Here is an 18,629-nt window from a genome sequence, read left to right as displayed (position 1 = left end):
ACGTCCCTGCTTGGAGATACGAGGTTTCTGCCCGACATTGATGATATAATGAATGAATCCATTAAAGCAGGGGTCTTCAATGTTTTCAGGACAGGGACCCCTTAGTTGAGAGAGAGATGAAGCAGGGACCCCCACAACCTGTTCAGAGATTCCATATAGCTTCATTGTTTGACAGCACAATCATCAATGTATTTTGGTTTCATGTCAATTTGTGTTTTAAGATATTTAACCACTTGAACCGTCAATACTTGATAAACTTGACCTTTCACTCTGTACTTAGTCTGCTCTTTTCCCCCTCTACGCCAAACCTCTGCGAGGCGTTGTGAGCTTGTAGATCGGCTATTTTTGGCGAACGTTCTCAGAATATGGATGATATAAAATACATACATGATAGTATAAAAAAGGAGAAAAAAAAGTTTCCATCACACAAAGATTTGGAGGACCCCCTGTAGTAACTCTGAGGACCCCCTAGGGGTCCCGGATCCCCTGTTGAAGACCCATGCATTAAAGCAGCGGTCCCTTGATTGTTTTGTTTCCAACATTTGGTTTTTAATTATTATTGTTTCAAAACATTTTCAAAAAAACATTCCCAAAAAAGAAAGAAAGAAAAAGATTATCATGAAGATATCAAATAAAAATCGAAGAAATTTCATGAATTAAGTAGTGAAAATAGCCGATCTACAAGCTCACAACGCGTCACTTGTAGATCTGCTATTTTCACTAGTTTGTGTCCCGACTCCCTGGGCAAACTTAATCATTTCTATTTTGGGTCTCGAGCTAAAAAAGTTTAATAAAATTGGTCCTCACTAATGCTCATTATAATATGGTAATTTGTTGTCAACTATGTGTCTCAGAGAAGGGCTGTGGACAGTTCAGAAACCTGCCAACCAGTGACATCATTGATGGGGAATCAAAGCTACAGTAGGCTAATAGACAATGTAGGCTTTCTATTCCTGGAAAGTTAGCATGCTGAAATAGAAGCCAAATAGAAGCCAATAAAATAAAGTAGTTTAAATAGTATATGTACAGTGTATACATCTTTGAATATATGTATTTTCAAAGCGAACGCTTGTAACTCAAATTTTGATTCTTGGGGGTCCCTGGAACTAAATATTTTGAGATGGGGGTCCGTGGCCATTTTTAGGGTCCTTCAAATGAAAAGGTTTGAGAACCACTGACATAGTAGTCTCTCAAGAACAGACCAACTGAGCTCCAGTTAAGTGAAAAGGAACTTTTCTTTGACGAAGGCTGGCCAGATTGCTGACATAGAAACATAGGTTTTTCAAAAAATCTCAGAAGGATTCAAAAGACACTTAAAGAATCGGGTCAAAATTCGAATTTTCACGATTTTTCAAAAATAGCAGATCTACAAGCTCGAGCTTGTATATCTGCTATTTTTCAATAGTTAAAGCATAAAATAATGATACACAATAATGTGTACCCTAATGATAATTGTATTGTTATTATTTTCTTCTTCTTCTTCTTCTTCTCATGTCAAAGACTCAGTGGCTGCTCCTGGCCACTCTCTCTTTTAAAGGCAGCTCAGAGCGGATGTAAACACATAAGCACTTGAGCCGATGTGCATTTTTCCGCTGAGTGCAGCAAAGCTCCCTCCTCCCACCACCGAAAGTTTAGATGTACTTGCACCACCCAGGAGCCTCACCTACAGTACACACCCTAACACCTCCTTCTCCCTCCGTCCCCAAGAGAAGTCCCGTGCCCTTGTGTCCCATTGGTCACCCTGGGTCAGGTGGACAGGGGATAGTCGAAATCCTTTTATAAGACATCTCAAATCATCCCCTGTTGATTCTGCTCGAGTTCACGTGTCGGCCGCCCCGTCGACTATAGGACCTACGTCCATCTTTTTGCTCGCCGCGTGTGTTTTTTTTTTTTTATTGCTAAGGGGTCCGAAACCCAGGTGATATCAAGATGGGTGCCGGAGGCAGTGCAGAGGCGAAAGCTTCCAGGGAGCTGGACAGGAAGCTGAAGGAGGAGGGTGACAAGGATGCCAGGACAGTGAAGCTGCTGCTGTTAGGTAAAGACACACTCTCTCCCCTGTTAGGGGACGGTAGGGCATTCACCAAATATTCCAATATTCGAATCTCAAAGTCACTATTTGACGTTGTTCACCGAAGTCGAATATTCACTTATTTTTATTGTTTTCTCTTTCAAAAATATATAGTTTATAAAGCTTGGCTAGATAGGAAGTCATAAGAATGAGTCGTCAATGCCCCTGGTGGATGAATTTGTTAATGCTCTACACCAGGGGTTCTCAAAACTTTTTTGGTCCGTGACCCCCAAAATAAACATATTTGAACTGGGGACCCCCACTTTGACAAGCACTTGGAATTGTAGGTATTACATTTAATGTGACTCGGTTCCACAGATAAATATTGTGAAAATAGCAGATCTACATGCTCACAACGCCTCGCGTTGCGAGGCGTTGTGAGCATGTAGATCGGCTATTTTCACAATGTTCGCCTCTTGCTTACTTAATATTTGACAGTTTGGCCAGTCCTGTCGAATATTCGACTATTCGAATACTTTGAGGTCGAATAATTCGAATGCTAAAAATCACTATTCGTGAATGCCCTCGGGGACGGTATAGAATGAGGGGGACGGAAGGAAGGGCCACCATCTGTTCTTGTAAAAATTGAAGGCCCCTCATAGGGTTCGTGAGTAGGGTTTGGGGATCCGGAGGAACCTGAAGGGACAGGGTCCGACGTTGAGGAACCCGCATATCGGTTCCTTCGAATTTCGGAACCTTTTTTTTTTTTCTTTTTCGGATCCGGTTTGATCACACTGTCGGACCTGGTATGTGGACTTCACGTCTGCTAATGCAATTACAATAACGTTCTCAAACGTTTTAATTTCAATGACCACCATAACTCTGGTCCACCGAGTGCCGCGCTGCGAGCTTGTAGATCTGCTTTTTTTTTTTATCGTGAAAATTTGAATTTTGACCCGATTCTATAAGTGTCTTTTGAATCCTTCTAAGATTTTTTGAAAAACCCTATGTTTCTATGTCAGCAATCTGGCCAGCCATCGTCAAAGAAAAGGTCCTTTTCACTTAACTGGAGCTCAGTTAGTCTGTTCTTGAGAGACTACTATGTCAGTGGTTCTCAAACCTTTTCATGTGAAGGACCCCCAAAATGATATGTATTTGGCCACGGACCCCCATCTCAAAATATTTAGTTCCAGGGACCACTTTACTTTAGCTTTAATCACCTTGTCATTGTACTGATCAGATACTTTACTAAATGCTCACCTCAATCCCTTGCTAATCTTTCCATTACACACAGGGCTTAACACCCCCCCCCCCCCCCCCCAGTGGTGTAAAGTAACTATAAATGTACTCAAGTATCATACTTAAAGGAGTAGTTCACCTCCAAAATGTATTTATTTATAATGATTACTCACGCCATGGAAACTAGATTTAAATATTTTTTTTTAGATTTTTGTCGCATTCCTAAGACAATAATTTGATTACAATAAATGTACCCCCATTGATTCCGGATGGGGACCCAAATGCATTCGGGTACCCATCAGGAATCAATGGGGGTAAATTTTACCTTTTTTTGTCTTAGGAATGTGACAAATACGAAAGCATCAAAGGTTGGATTTGGGGGGGTTCGATCACCACTACTGATTCCCGAGCACGCACGGCTGGAGCTCACCTCTCCAAGAGATGGCTCAAAGGCGGAGAACACATTTTGCTTACAGCAATGTTTGTGACAATAAAGATTACCGGTAATATTATTTTGGAGATGTGAACACGCACGCACGCACGCACCCACACACACACCCACACACACACACACACACACACACACACACACACACACACACACACACACACACACACACACACACACACACACACACACACACACACACACACACACACACACACACACCTTCTTGAAATCCCACTGAACACAGCATCCCTAAACACCCACTACATGTTCTAACTGTTTAATAAGCTGGGAGAAGGCTAACATAAAGGAAAGAAATGATAGATGCCATCTTTTGTCACAGTGTGACACTCAACAATCGTTTGAAAATGTTGGCCTATAACATGCCCAGAATACAGGCACCAGGTTAGTAGTTAAAAGGGAGGAACAGCCGGATAAAGATACTGTACCATGTACAGGGTGAGACCTAACCTCTAAAAAAGGTGGTACCACATTTACTCAATGGCACTACAGTGGTGCCACTGAGGCAGCCAACTGGTGACACTGCCAATCTCAACTGCTAACGACTGTATAACGATAGAACCCCAGGCTGTTCAAATGCCCATGACAAGGAAGGTATGGCAATGTTGCCAGATTTTGCATGAGAAACAGCACAAATTCTTATATGGGGGTCCCTAGCACAACACATTTTCAGATGGGGGTCCACAGACATATTCATTTAGGGGTCCTTAAAATGTTTACTTACTTTACTCAATTACAATTTGCAAAATTCACAGACATTCTTAACCCATTTAGGCCTAGAATTATCGAATGCTTTAACCAGTGAAAAATAGCAGATATACAAGCTCACAGCGCGGCACCGAGTGCCGCGCTGCGAGCTTTTAGATCTTCTATTTTTGAAAAAGTCGTGAAAATGTGTGCAAATCTTTGAATATATGTATTTTCAAAGCTAACGTTTTTATGTTCAAATTTTGCTTCTGGGGGGTTCCTGGAACTAAATATTTTGAGATGGGGGTCCGTGGCCAAATACATATCATTTTGGGGGTCCTTCACATGAAAAGGATTGAGCACCACTGACATAGTAGTCTCTCAAGAACAGACTAACTGAGCTCCAGTTAAGTGAAAAGGACCTTTTCTATGACAATGGCTGGCCAGATTGCTGACGTAGAAACATAGGTTTTTCAAATAAACCTTAGAAGGATTCAAAAGACACTTATAGAATCGGGTCAAAATTCGAATTTTCACGATTTTTCAAAAATAGCAGATCTACAAGATTGCAGCGCGGCACTCGGTGCTGCGCTGTGAGCTTGTATATCTGCTATTTTTCAATAGTTAAAGCATAAAATAATGATACGCAATAATGTGTACCCGTTCTAAATGGCAGAGCGATTTACAACAAATAAGGACAGCACAAAGGTAGTACATCAAAAGCATAGCAAAACCCTCAAAGATGCATATTGTCCCCAACTCTGATTAGTTTTTGCAGATTAATCTGATTAACTGTAATCGTTCGTTCGCAACCGATGGCCGTCCACCTACACGTGTCACGTGTCATAATTTACATAAGCCTTTCATTGCATGCAACCATTCATTTATTAACCACTTTCAAACATGGCATCCCGATTCTATTTTGGGAATGTCATTATTGGCGAACATTTTCAAACATTTTCTCTTTTCGCCCCAAACAAAATAATAGCGAAAATAGTTTTTCTACAGACTCTCAACACGTCGCCACTTCGACCAATTTTAGAAACGGGTCTTAAATGGTAACCTATTTTTGCCATCCTCAGTTTCTTCCTGAAATGTGGCTTCTCTGATCAATAACACTAGACCTTACCCGTTCGAAGATATGTGCTCCAAAATATGTGTGTGGGTTGTGGGGAAAGTTACTGTAACTGGTGTGTGCGTGAGAATATGTGGGAGCATCATAATGTAAGGAGCAGCTCATGGAGGAGTGTATATTTATGATGGATACAAATAATTTAACAGCAAATTTAGGTGAATAGAAGTATGAATGCGCTTGCTCCACATAGTTTTTTTCATACCCGTTGGAAGATGAGATACACATCAAACGCACCTGGTAAAAGCGAGAGAGAGAGAGAGAGAGAGAGAGAGAGAGAGAGAGAGAGAGAGAGAGAGAGAGAGAATGCACATTCCTAACTGTGAGAGAGAGGGGTGTGTGTGTGGGGCTACAGATCCCATGGCCTGGAGGAACGGACCGTAACCCTGACAACAGGCTAAGAAAACGCTAATAAACAGCTTTAATTTGGGAGAAATGAAATTCGGGCTCCGTCACCGTTGGTATAATGCTAATGGCCAATACCATGTGAACTTTGGGGTCAGTTGCTGAAGCGAGTGAATAGATAAACATAGATAAGCGTGAGCGTTAGAGCGTGAGTGAGTGAGTTTGCTGGTTTAATAGATAGATGGCAACACTGCAAGGCACTGTAGGTCAGGGATAGACCTTTCCACCTGACATCAGCTGGGAAGGAGCTTAAGCTTGAAATAAGGAGCATTATCTCCTATCAGATTAGTGCTGCAGCCCTAGAGGTAATCTTCAATAACTTTGATTGTGTTTACTTTATGCAAGTGGTGGGAAAAAAGTACTCAAACGTTTTACTTGAGTAAAAGTGTCAGCAGATCTACAAGCTCATAGCAGATCATAGCAGATCTACAAGCTCACAACGTGTCGCAGCGCGAGACGTTGTGAGCTTGTAGATCGGCTATTTTCAGCATGCATCCAAGTCAAGCGTAAAATCAGTCATTACATCACCATCAAGGCCCACCAAAATACATTTTTGTCAACAAAATCAATTGAAGATTTAGTCGACTAAAATCTATCAGGTGAAAGCAGTGGCAAGCGTAAGTGGGAGTAATTAATTAATTAATTATAATAAAATTAATTGCCATTTTGATTAGCTAAATTATGGAGACAAGGTGGTAAAAAAAAAACAATAAAAAAACAATGGCACACCTGGTACGTATGCGTCTAGTGGATACCCAAGCTTGTACAAGTTCCTGCCCGCGAGTTTAGAAACTCTAGGCTTGCTAAGGGAAAACCACGCCCCGCACTCATTTTTGAAGCTTGTGATTGGCTGAACCGGAGGTAGGGAGCGCTCCATTGTAGTCACTTGGACCGCGCAGAGGAGGTGAATAGAATGCGTTTATCGTGGGCTTGCCCAGGCCTTATGGCCTGGGCATAAATATAACGATTGCATTCACCACGGCTTCGTAACTTGCGCGGCGCTCCGCCTTGCAATGTCGTGGACAATAACTGAATGTCGTGGACAATAACTGTGACATCTAACCATAAAACGAGCGCTCCCTTCCTAAACACGCTTGGTAATCTGCTAGACGCGGTACGTATGCACACAACATGATGAAGCTAGAATGCTTCCCGCAGCTGGCTTGGGTTCGAATCCAACCAGAGTTTGCGTGTCTCCCACCTCTCTCTCACCCATCTTTCCTTGCTGTCTCTCTCTCATTGTCACTATCAAAAATAAAGAAAACATTTTATGAAACACTGAAAGACATTGTGCCTTGATGTTTCCCTCCCTACGACATAATCATCAGGTATTATGATTATATATAATTTTTTTCAAAAAAGTGTACAGAAGAGTTAAAATTACATTTTTATGTGGCCACACCCACCTCTTCATTAAGTATACCTGGTTTTCAGGTTGGTGGTGGCCCAGCTGAAGTTAGCCACACCCACAGTGTTGAATGGTGAAAAGGGGAGAGGATGATATTATGATGCCATTATATCAGTGTATTTCAATTGGGCTTTCAGGAAGTAACCAAAAACACCAAGGGAAGAAATATTTGCATATTATAACCCCACCTGGCGGTCTATTAATGTTAACTCCATAGACACATACAAAACAGAAAAAGTACAAAACTATGGCACCACCTCTTTAATGTAGACTCTGTTTCATATATCGTCATTGTCGGGTGAAAACCTTGTACGTCCAAAACCGTTCATTTTGCATTTATCATATTAAAATGAACTAAACTAGTGAAAATAGTCGATCTACAAGCACACAACGTCTATCGGTTCGAGGCGTTGTGTGCTGGTAGATCGGCTGTTTTCACAACTTTTGTGCGACAGCCTTGTATGATGAAGCAGGGCTTTGCTTCGCAAAAGAACGTACAAATTTGAAACTTGGAGATACAAGGTTTCCACCCGACAACGACGTTATGTTTACTCTCATTCCTACAGGTGCTGGAGAATCGGGGAAAAGCACCATCGTCAAACAGATGAAGTAAGACATTTTATCTCCCGTCTATTATCCTAATATTTTGAAGGCTTCGCTTGTGTAAAATGTCACAACACATTAACACGGTCATGTATTTGTTTATCTGCCAACAGAATTATCCACCAGGATGGTTACTCACAACAGGAATTGATGGAATTCATCATCATCATTTACAGCAACACCCTTCAGTCTATGATGGCCATCGTCAAAGCCATGGGCACGTTAAATATCGGTTATGGCAAAGCAGAACAGGCGGTACGGATCGTTTAAGATCATTTTATGCTACGTCGGTGTCGCACACAAGTTTGTGACCTTGCTTTGGCAAGTGACACCATTGTAGTACAACGTATAAATTAGAGCAGGGGTCGTCAACATTTTTCAGGCCAAGGAACCCTTAGGGCCAATGCATACTCCACTTTTAGAGCCAAATTTGACGTCTCTGTCTAAACTAGAATATGACGTCATTAAGAGGTTTTGGGGGGGCGGGTACCGTCATTAATTCGTCTGCTCGGTGCTGCCGAGATTTTGTGACTCCCCGAACCGAACCGATATAAATTCGGCTCTAAAAGTGGAGTATGCACCCTTAGCTGAGAGAGTGATGAAGCTTGAAGCAGGGAGCCCCCCCCCACTATATATTGTATAACATTGTGTTTCATATTAAACCTTTTCATAGATTTCATATCGTCATTGTCGGGTGAAAACCTTGTACGTCCAAAACCGTTCGTTTTGCATTTATCATATTAAAATGAACTAAACTAGTGAAAACAGTCGATCTACAAGCACACAACGCCTCGCGGGTGCGAGGCGTTGTAGATCGTCTGTTTTCACTACTTTTGTGCGACGGCCTTGTATGATGAAGCAGGGCTTTGCTTTGCAAAAGAACGTACACATTCGAAACTTGGAGATACAAGGTTTCCACCCGACAACGACGATATGGTACCCGTACCACCTATAGGGCTTGAGCGTGTTTGTGTCTGTGGCATCTCACCCGTCTGTGCAGGATGACGCCAGGAAGCTCATGCACCTGGCAGACACCATCGAGGAGGGCACCATGCCCACGGAGCTGTCCGACATCATCCTACGTCTGTGGAAAGACACTGGCATCCAGGCCTGCTTCGAGCGCGCCTCAGAGTTCCAGCTCAACGACTCCGCCGCATAGTAAGTCACCTCCTTCCCCGCTACGCCGCAGTGGTTTTCAACCAGTGGTCCTTGAGGGGATTCAGAGCCAGGTGGTCCCCAGCTAAATGATGGAGAGTTGGTAAACAAATGGACCCTTATAGATCTTTAACTCTTAAGTGTAAAATGAAGGGTGCCCGCCCGCTGGCCTACTGGTCCAGACGCATACCACTTAGGCATGGATGCCTGGCGGCATCGCCGGTTCGATTCCGGATCCGGACGACCTTTGCCGCATGTCACTCCCCATCTCTTGTGTAAAATGAATCCAAATGGACTCTTACAGATCATTAACTTTGTTTGTCTCGCAGCTACCTGAGCGACTTGACGAGAATGATCCAGCCCGGCTACTGCCCAACAGAGCAGGATGTGTTGCGCTCAAGAGTGAAGACCACGGGTATTATTGAGACCCAGTTCGGGTTAAAAGATCTCAATTTCAGGTGAGAAAAGCACGCAAAGGCAATACAGTATTTTGGAGCGGTGCTCCTGGAAGGAGCTAAGCTCCAACATCTGGCTTTGTCCAGGCTCTGAGGGGTGGCCTACATCTGGCCTAGATCTTGGCACAAAGTGTTCAAAGTTTGTTGTACGTCCAAAAAATTGTCCGGGGCTTTGTCCTACATCTGGGCACAAAGCATACATATTTATATAAAAGTTTATTGTACGCCCAGGGTCACATTGGCCAAGCTTCGCAGGGCGCTTGATGAAATTAACTCATAAATAGCACCACTCTCTTCACACTACTGTAGGTGTGATTTTTTCCCCCCAAGATGAGAACACCAATAACTAGTCTACCCTAGGTTAGGGGTTTTCAAAGTTGGTGACGGGGCACCCTGGGGTGCCGTGACGGCAGTCCAGGGGTGCCACGAGATAATTTGATAATATTTGGAATTCATTTGGACACTGGAAAAAATATTTAGTATCATTTTAAACTTGAAGTACAAAGTTATTTTCAGTCAGTTCTAACCAAAATGGCTATTATCGCAACGTTTTCCTTGCAACATAATCACTAAAATATCGTCACTGTCGGGCAGAAACCTTGTATTTCCAAGTTACAAAACCATCGCACAAAACTAGTGAAAACAGCCGATCTACAAGCACACAACGCCTCGCGATGCGAGGCGTTGTGTGCTTGTAGATCTGCTGTTTTCACTAGTTTAGTACATATTTCAGATGATAAATAAAAAAAGGAACGGTTTCCACCTGACAATGACGATATGCTATAAGGTGCTGGGAGTGAAAATTATAATGTAAGGTTGCCTCGGATTAAAAAATATATTTATGGGGTGCCCTGAGACAAAAAAGTTTGGGAACCCCTGCCCTAGGTGATGATAATGACGATGATGGCAATGATGCTGCTGTCTTCCCGTGCAGGATGTTTGACGTGGGTGGACAGAGATCTGAGAGGAAGAAGTGGATCCATTGTTTCGAAGGCGTGACCTGTATCATCTTCATCGCTGCTCTGAGCGCCTACGACATGGTGCTGGTCGAGGACGACGAAGTGGTGAGCAGTGTTCATTTCGCCGACCGAAACTGTGACGAAACATGTTTAGCCGGCTACCTTTTTTTCACTGACGAAAACCAAATCAAGACTAAGCCAGTAGTCTTTGTTTTCAGTTCTTCAAGGACACCTTAGTTGAGAGAGAGATGAAGCAGAGACCCCCACAACCTGTTAATAGATTCCATAAGTTTAATCTTTTGACAGCACACCCATCAGTGTATTTTGGAATCATGTCAATTTGTGTTTTCAGATATTTAACCACTTGAACCGTCAATCAAACATATAATTTTGCGAATGTCTGTCTGTCTGTCTGTCTGTCTGTCTGTCTGAGTGAGTGTCTGAGTGAGTGTCTGTCTGTCTGTCACAGCGTTTCTCCTCAGTGGCTGGAGCAATTGATCTGAAATCGCATCACCATTAGCATATGAACACACCTAACATAACTGTGAAGCCCGTTTGTCACTTTCACAAATCATATGCTGTATATTAGCATGTTTATGGTGTATCTATATCTATTCTGCATCTAGCTTGAGGCATATCTATTCTGCATCTAGCATGAGGCAACATGTTTAACCAGCTGTGTGTGTGTGTGTGTGTGTGTGTGTGTGTGTGTGTGTGTGTGTGTGTGTGTGTGTGTGTGTGTGTGTGTGTGTGTGTGTGTGTGTGTGTGTGTGTGTGTGTGCAGGCGGGTGGGCGGTTGTCTGGCCATGTTACAGATGTTGTCCAAAAATCATGCAGATCGGTACACAGTATCTCTGTAGCCTTTAAACGAAACGGGTATTTCTTACATTGATGCTCCTACATATTATCATGCAAGCACCAGTTAAAGTTACTTTCCATCCCTCATATACTGTGTGCACAGTGCACACCCCATAACCCACACACTGCACATCATTTCGGAGCTCATATCTTTGAACGGGTAAGGGCTAGTAGTTAATAAACTTGACCTTTCACTCTGCTCTTTTTCCCCTCTACACCAAAGCTCTTTGCCGAAAATAGCCGATCTACAAGCTCCCAGCGCCTCACGCTCTGTGAGGCGTTGGGAGATTTGGAGGACCCCCTGTAGTAACTCTGAGGACCCCTAGGGGTCCTGGACCCCCTGTTGAAGGACCACCCTTGAATTAGACTAAAATTGAGGGACTAGTGGAGAGGAGAACTAATACAAGTAATTGGTTGTGTGCAGTTATCACTCTCCCAAAATAGCCGTTCTACTTTCTCACAATGTAGCTTGTAGATCTGCTACTTTCGGCATGCAGCAAAGTATAAATCATGCATTTAAACGGCATCTCGGCCAGCTAAAATACATTTTATTCACCTAAATCAACTGTACATTTAGTCGACTAAATGTATTCAACTAAACTAAAACTCAAACATTTCAGATCACTAAAATATAACAAAAACTAAATGCAATTTTATTCAAAAGACTATGACCAAAACTACGTCAAAATCTTCTGTCAAAATCAACACTGGTGGTGAGACAAAAATACACGGTATTTCTAACTCAATAACTAACTTAATAACTCATCTGCGAAACACTTTGATTTAACTATAAACCAAAAGGTTATTTCTTTAAAGATTATTTCCCAAGATCTTTCTCTTTTTCTCATTCAGAACCGAATGCACGAGAGTCTGCACTTGTTCAACAGTATCTGCAACCACCGTTACTTCATCACCACCTCCATTGTGCTCTTCCTGAACAAGAAAGACGTGTTCATAGAGAAGATCAAGAAGGCTCACCTCAGCATGTGCTTCCCCGACTATGATGGTGAGCAGTTTCCCAAACAGTGGGTCAGGACCCATTTGTGGGTCGCAGACAGATTTTTATGTGTTCTTTTACTTTGATGTTTTAAGTATATTTTTGATGCCAATACTTTCATACTTTTACTAACTAGTACATCTCAAGGGGTGTCAATGACCGGAGTCTGCTGCTACCTGTGGATTTGAGAGGGGGTACTTTTGTGTAATGGAAAATAGATATTTTGATGTGGTCAGTGTTGATTTCGTCGACTAAAACTATGTGCGTTTTTTTCACTGACGAAAACTAAATAAAAACTAAGCTGTGATGACGAAAACTAAGACTAAATATATTGACAATTTCGTCAACAAAATAAAAACTAGACTAAAATGTTAGGGAGGGGAAAGTAATTTTAAGTTTGGTTGCTCTCAGGTGTTGCGTGCTCTGCGACGCGTTGTGAGCTTGTAGATCGGCTATTTTCAGCACGCAACCAAGTGTAAAATCAGTCATTACGATGCCATCAAGGCCTGCCAAAATACGTTTCAGTTGACTAAATCAACTGTAGATTTAGTCGTCTAAAATCTTATGACATTTAGTCAACTAAAATTTGACTAAAAGTAAAACTTTTCAGGTGACTAAATTGTGACTAAAACTAAATGACATTTTATTAAAAAGACTATGACTAAAACTAAATCAAAATTTGCTGTCAAAAACAACACTGGATGTGGTGTGATGTGATGTGGTGTGGTGTGGTGTGGTGTGGTGTGGTGTTAAAGCTGCAGTCGAAATCCGGCTTTAACTTACCTTGAAATCTTTCCACTCAGGGCCCAACACCTATGAAGACGCCGGCCTCTACATCAAGCATCAGTTCTTGGAACTCAACATGCGTCGAGACGTCAAGGAAATCTACTCCCACATGACCTGCGCCACGGACACAGAAAACGTCAAGTTTGTGTTCGATGCCGTAACGGACATCATCATCAAAGAAAACCTCAAGGATTGTGGTCTCTTCTAAGAGCCACGCTCGAGGAAACCAAAAGCAGGTGGGTGGCATTCATTCAACATTAACCAATCGTTACCAGCGGACGGCAGCTCATGTCATCTTTCGTCATAAAATGCTATCTAAAACATTTGACATTCTTTCACAGGCTGGTGCTTTAGGCCTGTTCCGTTCCTGATAGCCCCTTGTCATTTCAAACTGTGAGTACAATCTACTCAACAAATCAGGACATCAACTGTGAAAGAAGATGGAAGACTTTCCCCTGCGAAAACAACCATTTCTCCAAACAGACACATGCAAAGAAATTAGAGTCATCAACATTATAACTTTGTGGTGTTCGAGGTCAAGAGAGACCAGAAGGGAATAATTATAAAGTCAGAGGTACATTTCTGCTGAGCTCCATTTTTAGTCAGGTTTCTCTTAAAGATGGGGTGCCATGATTTTCCCCCTATAAAACATGATTATCTACTATTATGATTATACTAGGAGGAAGAATATTTCCCAAAAAGTGTGCAGAAAGAGTTAAAATTATGTTTTTATGTGGCCACACCCACCAGTTCATTGGTATGCGTGGTTGTCACGGTGGGTGGTGACCCAGCTGAAGTTAGCCACACCCACGTGTGTTGGGTGAATGGTAATTAGGGGAGGGGTTGATTCTATGATGTAATAAGTATGGGTGTTTTTGGAACGGCACGTCTGACCCAGCAGGTGGCATCCTCCAGCTAAAAACCCAAATAAAAAGAGAATGCATAATTGCTCATAACAACCACACCAGGGGGTCTAATGTACCACTGTCAACCTCCTAGACACATGAAAACCAGAAAAAGTACAAAAGTATGGCACCACCTCTTTAAGTCTGGCATCCAATATGAACTCTCCATTGCAGTGTTTATGCTGTCTGTAGTTACGATCTCAAAGCTTCTTTCAGCAGACAGTGGTTTCTTCTCAGATTCATTAGCAGAATGTGAATAGTAGGGGTGCTCCAATCAGGTTTTTTTGGGATACCGAATATCTGTTTTTATTAAGAAAAGGTTTACTCTTTGCAACTACAGTAACTGTACGTGCTGTTCTTCTTAGAATGGTCTTATCATTGTACCCCTATGACACTGTCATTGCATAGACTTGAGGTTTGATTCTGGTTGTCCAAGGATAAAGTGACGCATTTTGAATTTGGTAACCTCACTTTTGATTAACCCATTCAGAACGGGTACACATTATTGTGTATCATTATTTTATGCTTTAACTATTTTTGAAAAATTGTGAAAATTTGAATTTTGACCCGATTCTATAAGTGTCAGCAATCTGGCCAGCCATCGTCAAAGAAAAGGTCCTTTTCACTTAACTGTAGCTCAGTTAGTCTGTTCTTGAGAGACTACTGTCACTGGTGCTCAAACCCTTTCATGTGAAGGACCCCCAAAATGATATTTATTTGGCCAGGGACCCCATCTCAAAATATTTAGTTCCAGGGACCACCCAGAAGCAAACGTTCGTTTTGAAAATACATACATTCAAAGATTTGCACACATTTTCACGACTTTAAAAAAAATAGCAGATCTACAAGCTCGCAGCGCGGCACTCGGTGCCGCGCTGTGAGCTTGTATATCTGCTATTTTTCACTGGTTAAAGCATTCAATATTAACAAAGATTTTGCTTTTCACGATTTGGAAATTTAATTCATTTGCGGTGTAAATCGTCCCGATTTATCATTTCATTTTGGTGGCCGATAAATCAGAGCACCCCTAGTGAATGAAGTGTCAGGCAGACCCGTCCCCAGAAGATGAAACGCAAGATGGACCTGCATACGCACTTATGTTACATTATAAAGACTGTCTTTTCAGTAGAAATGGGAAGAACAGACATACAGGAAAAGTTCAGCACTGCATAGGACAACTGGAGCCATACACTGTAGGGCAGTGGTTCTCAACCTGTGGGTCGGGACCCCCTAGCGGGGTCCCCAAATTATTTTGGGGGATCTGCTATTTTCACAACAGAACTGTGTCACACTGTTACAGTATGCCTCAACTCTTAATGCTCGTCAGGGTTAAAATATGGTTATTTTGGGGTTTGCGGACTGAAAAGGTTGAGAACCACTGCTGTAGGGCGGTTTCCCAAACTGTGGGTCAGGACCCATTTGTGGGTCACGGACACATTTTGAAAACATTAAAAAAATCATGATAAAAAGAGTTATTTCATGAATAAATAAAAGAAAAATCTAAGAAATTCCATGAATTAGTAAACAAATGATTAAGAAAACAGCCGATCTACAAGCTCACAATGCGGTGCAAATGTCTAATTTATCTTTTGGGTCACAGGCTAAAAGGTTTGGGAACCACTGCGGTAGTGAGGTGATACGCTGAAATACAACAGGCAACTAATAACATAACATTGCACAATAGTTGGAAATGACTTCAAACCGATTTCTGTTGTATCATTAACTAACTAATTGTTGAGCTGTACCATCAAGTGTAGTGAAAGATGTCATGTGCATTCGTTTGTGAAATAAGCTGACATGCTGTATAGGCGTCTGAGCCAAATATACTGTACAGAATAAAGACCATAATAACGTATTAAAGCTTCTGTAGAAAATGTACTTTTCCATTTTTCCATGAATAAACAGAAACACGGCTACTTATTTTGGCATTTTATTAATAATTTCACAGACTGATTTGAGGACATTTCTCTAACATCGTGGCGGAGTCCAACTGTGGATTATTCCAACTTCAAGTCAACCAGAGAGGGAAGTATTCCAGAGGAATGTCACCAGGTTTTAGGAATTCACAATCAAATGTTACCGCTATGCCCTCAAATAGACCATTTTGATCAACAAATTATGTCAACAACGTCTACAGCAGGGTTCCCCAATTAGTTTTCCCCAAGGGCCGAATTATGTCTAGGGTACCAAGCCGAGGGCCACAACATTGCAGGGGGCGACGGTGGCGTTCCCGCTACTCCAGCGACAGTCGTTGTCAGCTGAAAATCTTGTATGTCCAAAACCGTTCTTTTTTAATTTATATTAAAAATGATTTAAACTAGTGAAAACAGCCGATCTACAAGCACACAACGCCTCGCGGTGCGAGGCGTTGTGTGCTTGTAAATCTGCTGTTTTCACTACTTTTGTGAGACAGCCTTGTATGATTTGCGAAAGAACATACGAATTTGAAGATATGAGATTTCCACCCGACAACGACGATATACTAGTGTTGTTGCTGCTCTTATACCACCATTATTGGTACTACAGACAGTAGCCCCCTGCGGGCCGCAAATGGCCCACAGGCCGCCTATTGGGGAACCCTGGTCTACAGCCTGATGCTGTGCAGTGCGTCCCAACATTTTGTGGACTTAAAGAACATACTGTATGCTTCAGTTTTAAAATGACATTTTGATTAGCTTTATTTTATAAGACATAGAACATACACCCAATATCCCAAATATCTCTCCATTTGATCACAAAAATCAACGCCAATAGGGCTGTGCATCAATTTAACATCACAGTTTTAAGTTTGACGAAGTCCTCCCGACTCCTGTTTTCTGTCTGTCTGGGAAATAACAGCGAGGCCAAGCTATTCTGAACTATGCCAGGGAAAGTGTATTTAAAATTCAGTGTTATTCTCTGCAATGGAGTACTAGGATCTACTACATACATACCTAAGGTTGACGCAAGGCAATGTAGGAAACGCCCTTTCAAGACAGTCCTTTTATGAACGTTTTCACTCAACAAAAAAAACAAAAAAATCCTTTAAACCCTGAGTTTTTACCAAATAAGCATTACTAGATATGTTGTCAAAAATAAAAATAAAAACGCACAAAGGCTTCCTTTCGGACAGCTACACCCATGCACAAGTACACTTAAACTATTGTTTGTTTGTTTTTTACAAAAGCTATGTTCGGTGACGAAAGAGTTTGACTACACAGGTCTACTAGTGAAATGGTTGTTAAAGACAGGAACAGCCTACGGAACCTTATAAAAATACACATATGGCTTGTTCAAACTGCTGTGCCTTTTAAAAAGTGAGCATTATGCCATCATTAGAGTAAATACTGCACATATATTACATGAAATGATTAGCATAGTGTTGTATAAAAAGTGACCTCGGTAGTGGGGGGGGGGGGCATAGCCAGAGCATCCAAAGGCTAATAATGTACTAAACAACACCCAGAAGTACAAAACAAAACATTTAAGGCACTTGGAAATAGCCAATGTAATCCCTAAAAGTTCTTAAATCTAAAGAGCTGTCCATACTGTCTCCGACCACCGAACCTTTCGTCGGGAAGATCTGGTTCAACTACAAAATGATGTCACTCGCAAGTTGCAACTTCTGAAAAGCATTACCCCGAATTTGAGTTCGGAAAGCTGCACGTTGGACAGCCCTTAATGGAACATCTGTTGGCCCATTGTAATGCCCAGTTTATACAGTACTTGGCCAGGTCTTTTACTAAATCTGAATTTGCCATTAGACATCAAGTTCATGTAGCCTGAGAGACACGGTTCCAACAGAGACCAGGATGCAGCTGAACGGGATTAAAACAGCAAACATGCATGAAACATTTCTTCTGCAAAAGGCCAATACAGACGTCGGACAATCTCCCGCTTCGGAAGGGCTTCCCAAACTATCGTTCGGTGAGTCAGGACATCTGGAGGTGCATGGGGTTCAGAGGAAGTTTTCTGGGGCCACCTTTCCCAAGCTCGGAATGGCGTCAATTCGTAGTTACATCGCCTCCCTTTCCGAAGGAAACGTTTGGGCGCCAAAGGGAGTATGGGCCGCGCTTCACTCCCCTGACAGAAACATCTGCGACAGGTTTACCTAAAGTTGTGCAGCCTAAGCAAACAGTTTGACTATCGCATTGTGGTCAGTCCTCTTCATGAGGGGGAATTGTGCACGGAAAGCATGACACATTGATACATACTAGCTCTGGCAAACAAATTCAATTCGGGGGGAAGATCTGCAAAAAGAGCAATGGAGTTCAAAAAGGCACTATGAAAATTGTCCACCTACAAGCTCACGTGTCGCAGTGCTACGTGTCGTGAGCTTGTGGGAACAGCTAGCCCTTATGCAAAATGCACCGGGCAAATCAAAAGAGTAAACAGGCAGGCTGAGGCACTAATCATCAATGTTCAGTGAGATTTGAATGCTGAGTGTACCCACACTCCCATGGCGGCCATTTTTCTATTGATTACTCACACCATGGAGACTTGAAAAAAATGTATTTGTCGCATTCCTAAGACAATAATTTGATTACAATAAATGTATCCCCATTGATTCCGGATGGGGATGCC

General features: G+C 42.1%; 1 protein-coding gene across 1 annotated transcript; it reads left to right on the top strand.

The window, feature by feature from the left end:
- Nucleotides 1-1,929: 1,929 nt before the first annotated feature.
- On the top strand, nt 1,930-13,369 carry gnat1 (guanine nucleotide binding protein (G protein), alpha transducing activity polypeptide 1; the record flags this gene model as incomplete). Its single annotated transcript, XM_080728970.1, has 8 exons — nt 1,930-2,035; nt 7,915-7,957; nt 8,065-8,206; nt 8,952-9,109; nt 9,436-9,564; nt 10,496-10,625; nt 12,231-12,384; nt 13,179-13,369. 8 exons carry the CDS (start codon nt 1,930-1,932, stop codon nt 13,367-13,369), a joined length of 1,053 nt encoding a protein of 350 aa, XP_080585096.1.
- Nucleotides 13,370-18,629: the final 5,260 nt, after the last annotated feature.

Source organism: Nannobrachium achirus (assembly GCF_963921795.1).
Source record: "Nannobrachium achirus genome assembly, chromosome: 6".
In the NCBI taxonomy this organism is placed as follows: domain Eukaryota; kingdom Metazoa; phylum Chordata; class Actinopteri; order Myctophiformes; family Myctophidae; genus Nannobrachium; species Nannobrachium achirus.
Note: the sequence above shows the minus strand (reverse complement) of the source record. Positions and strands in the feature narration are given on the sequence as shown.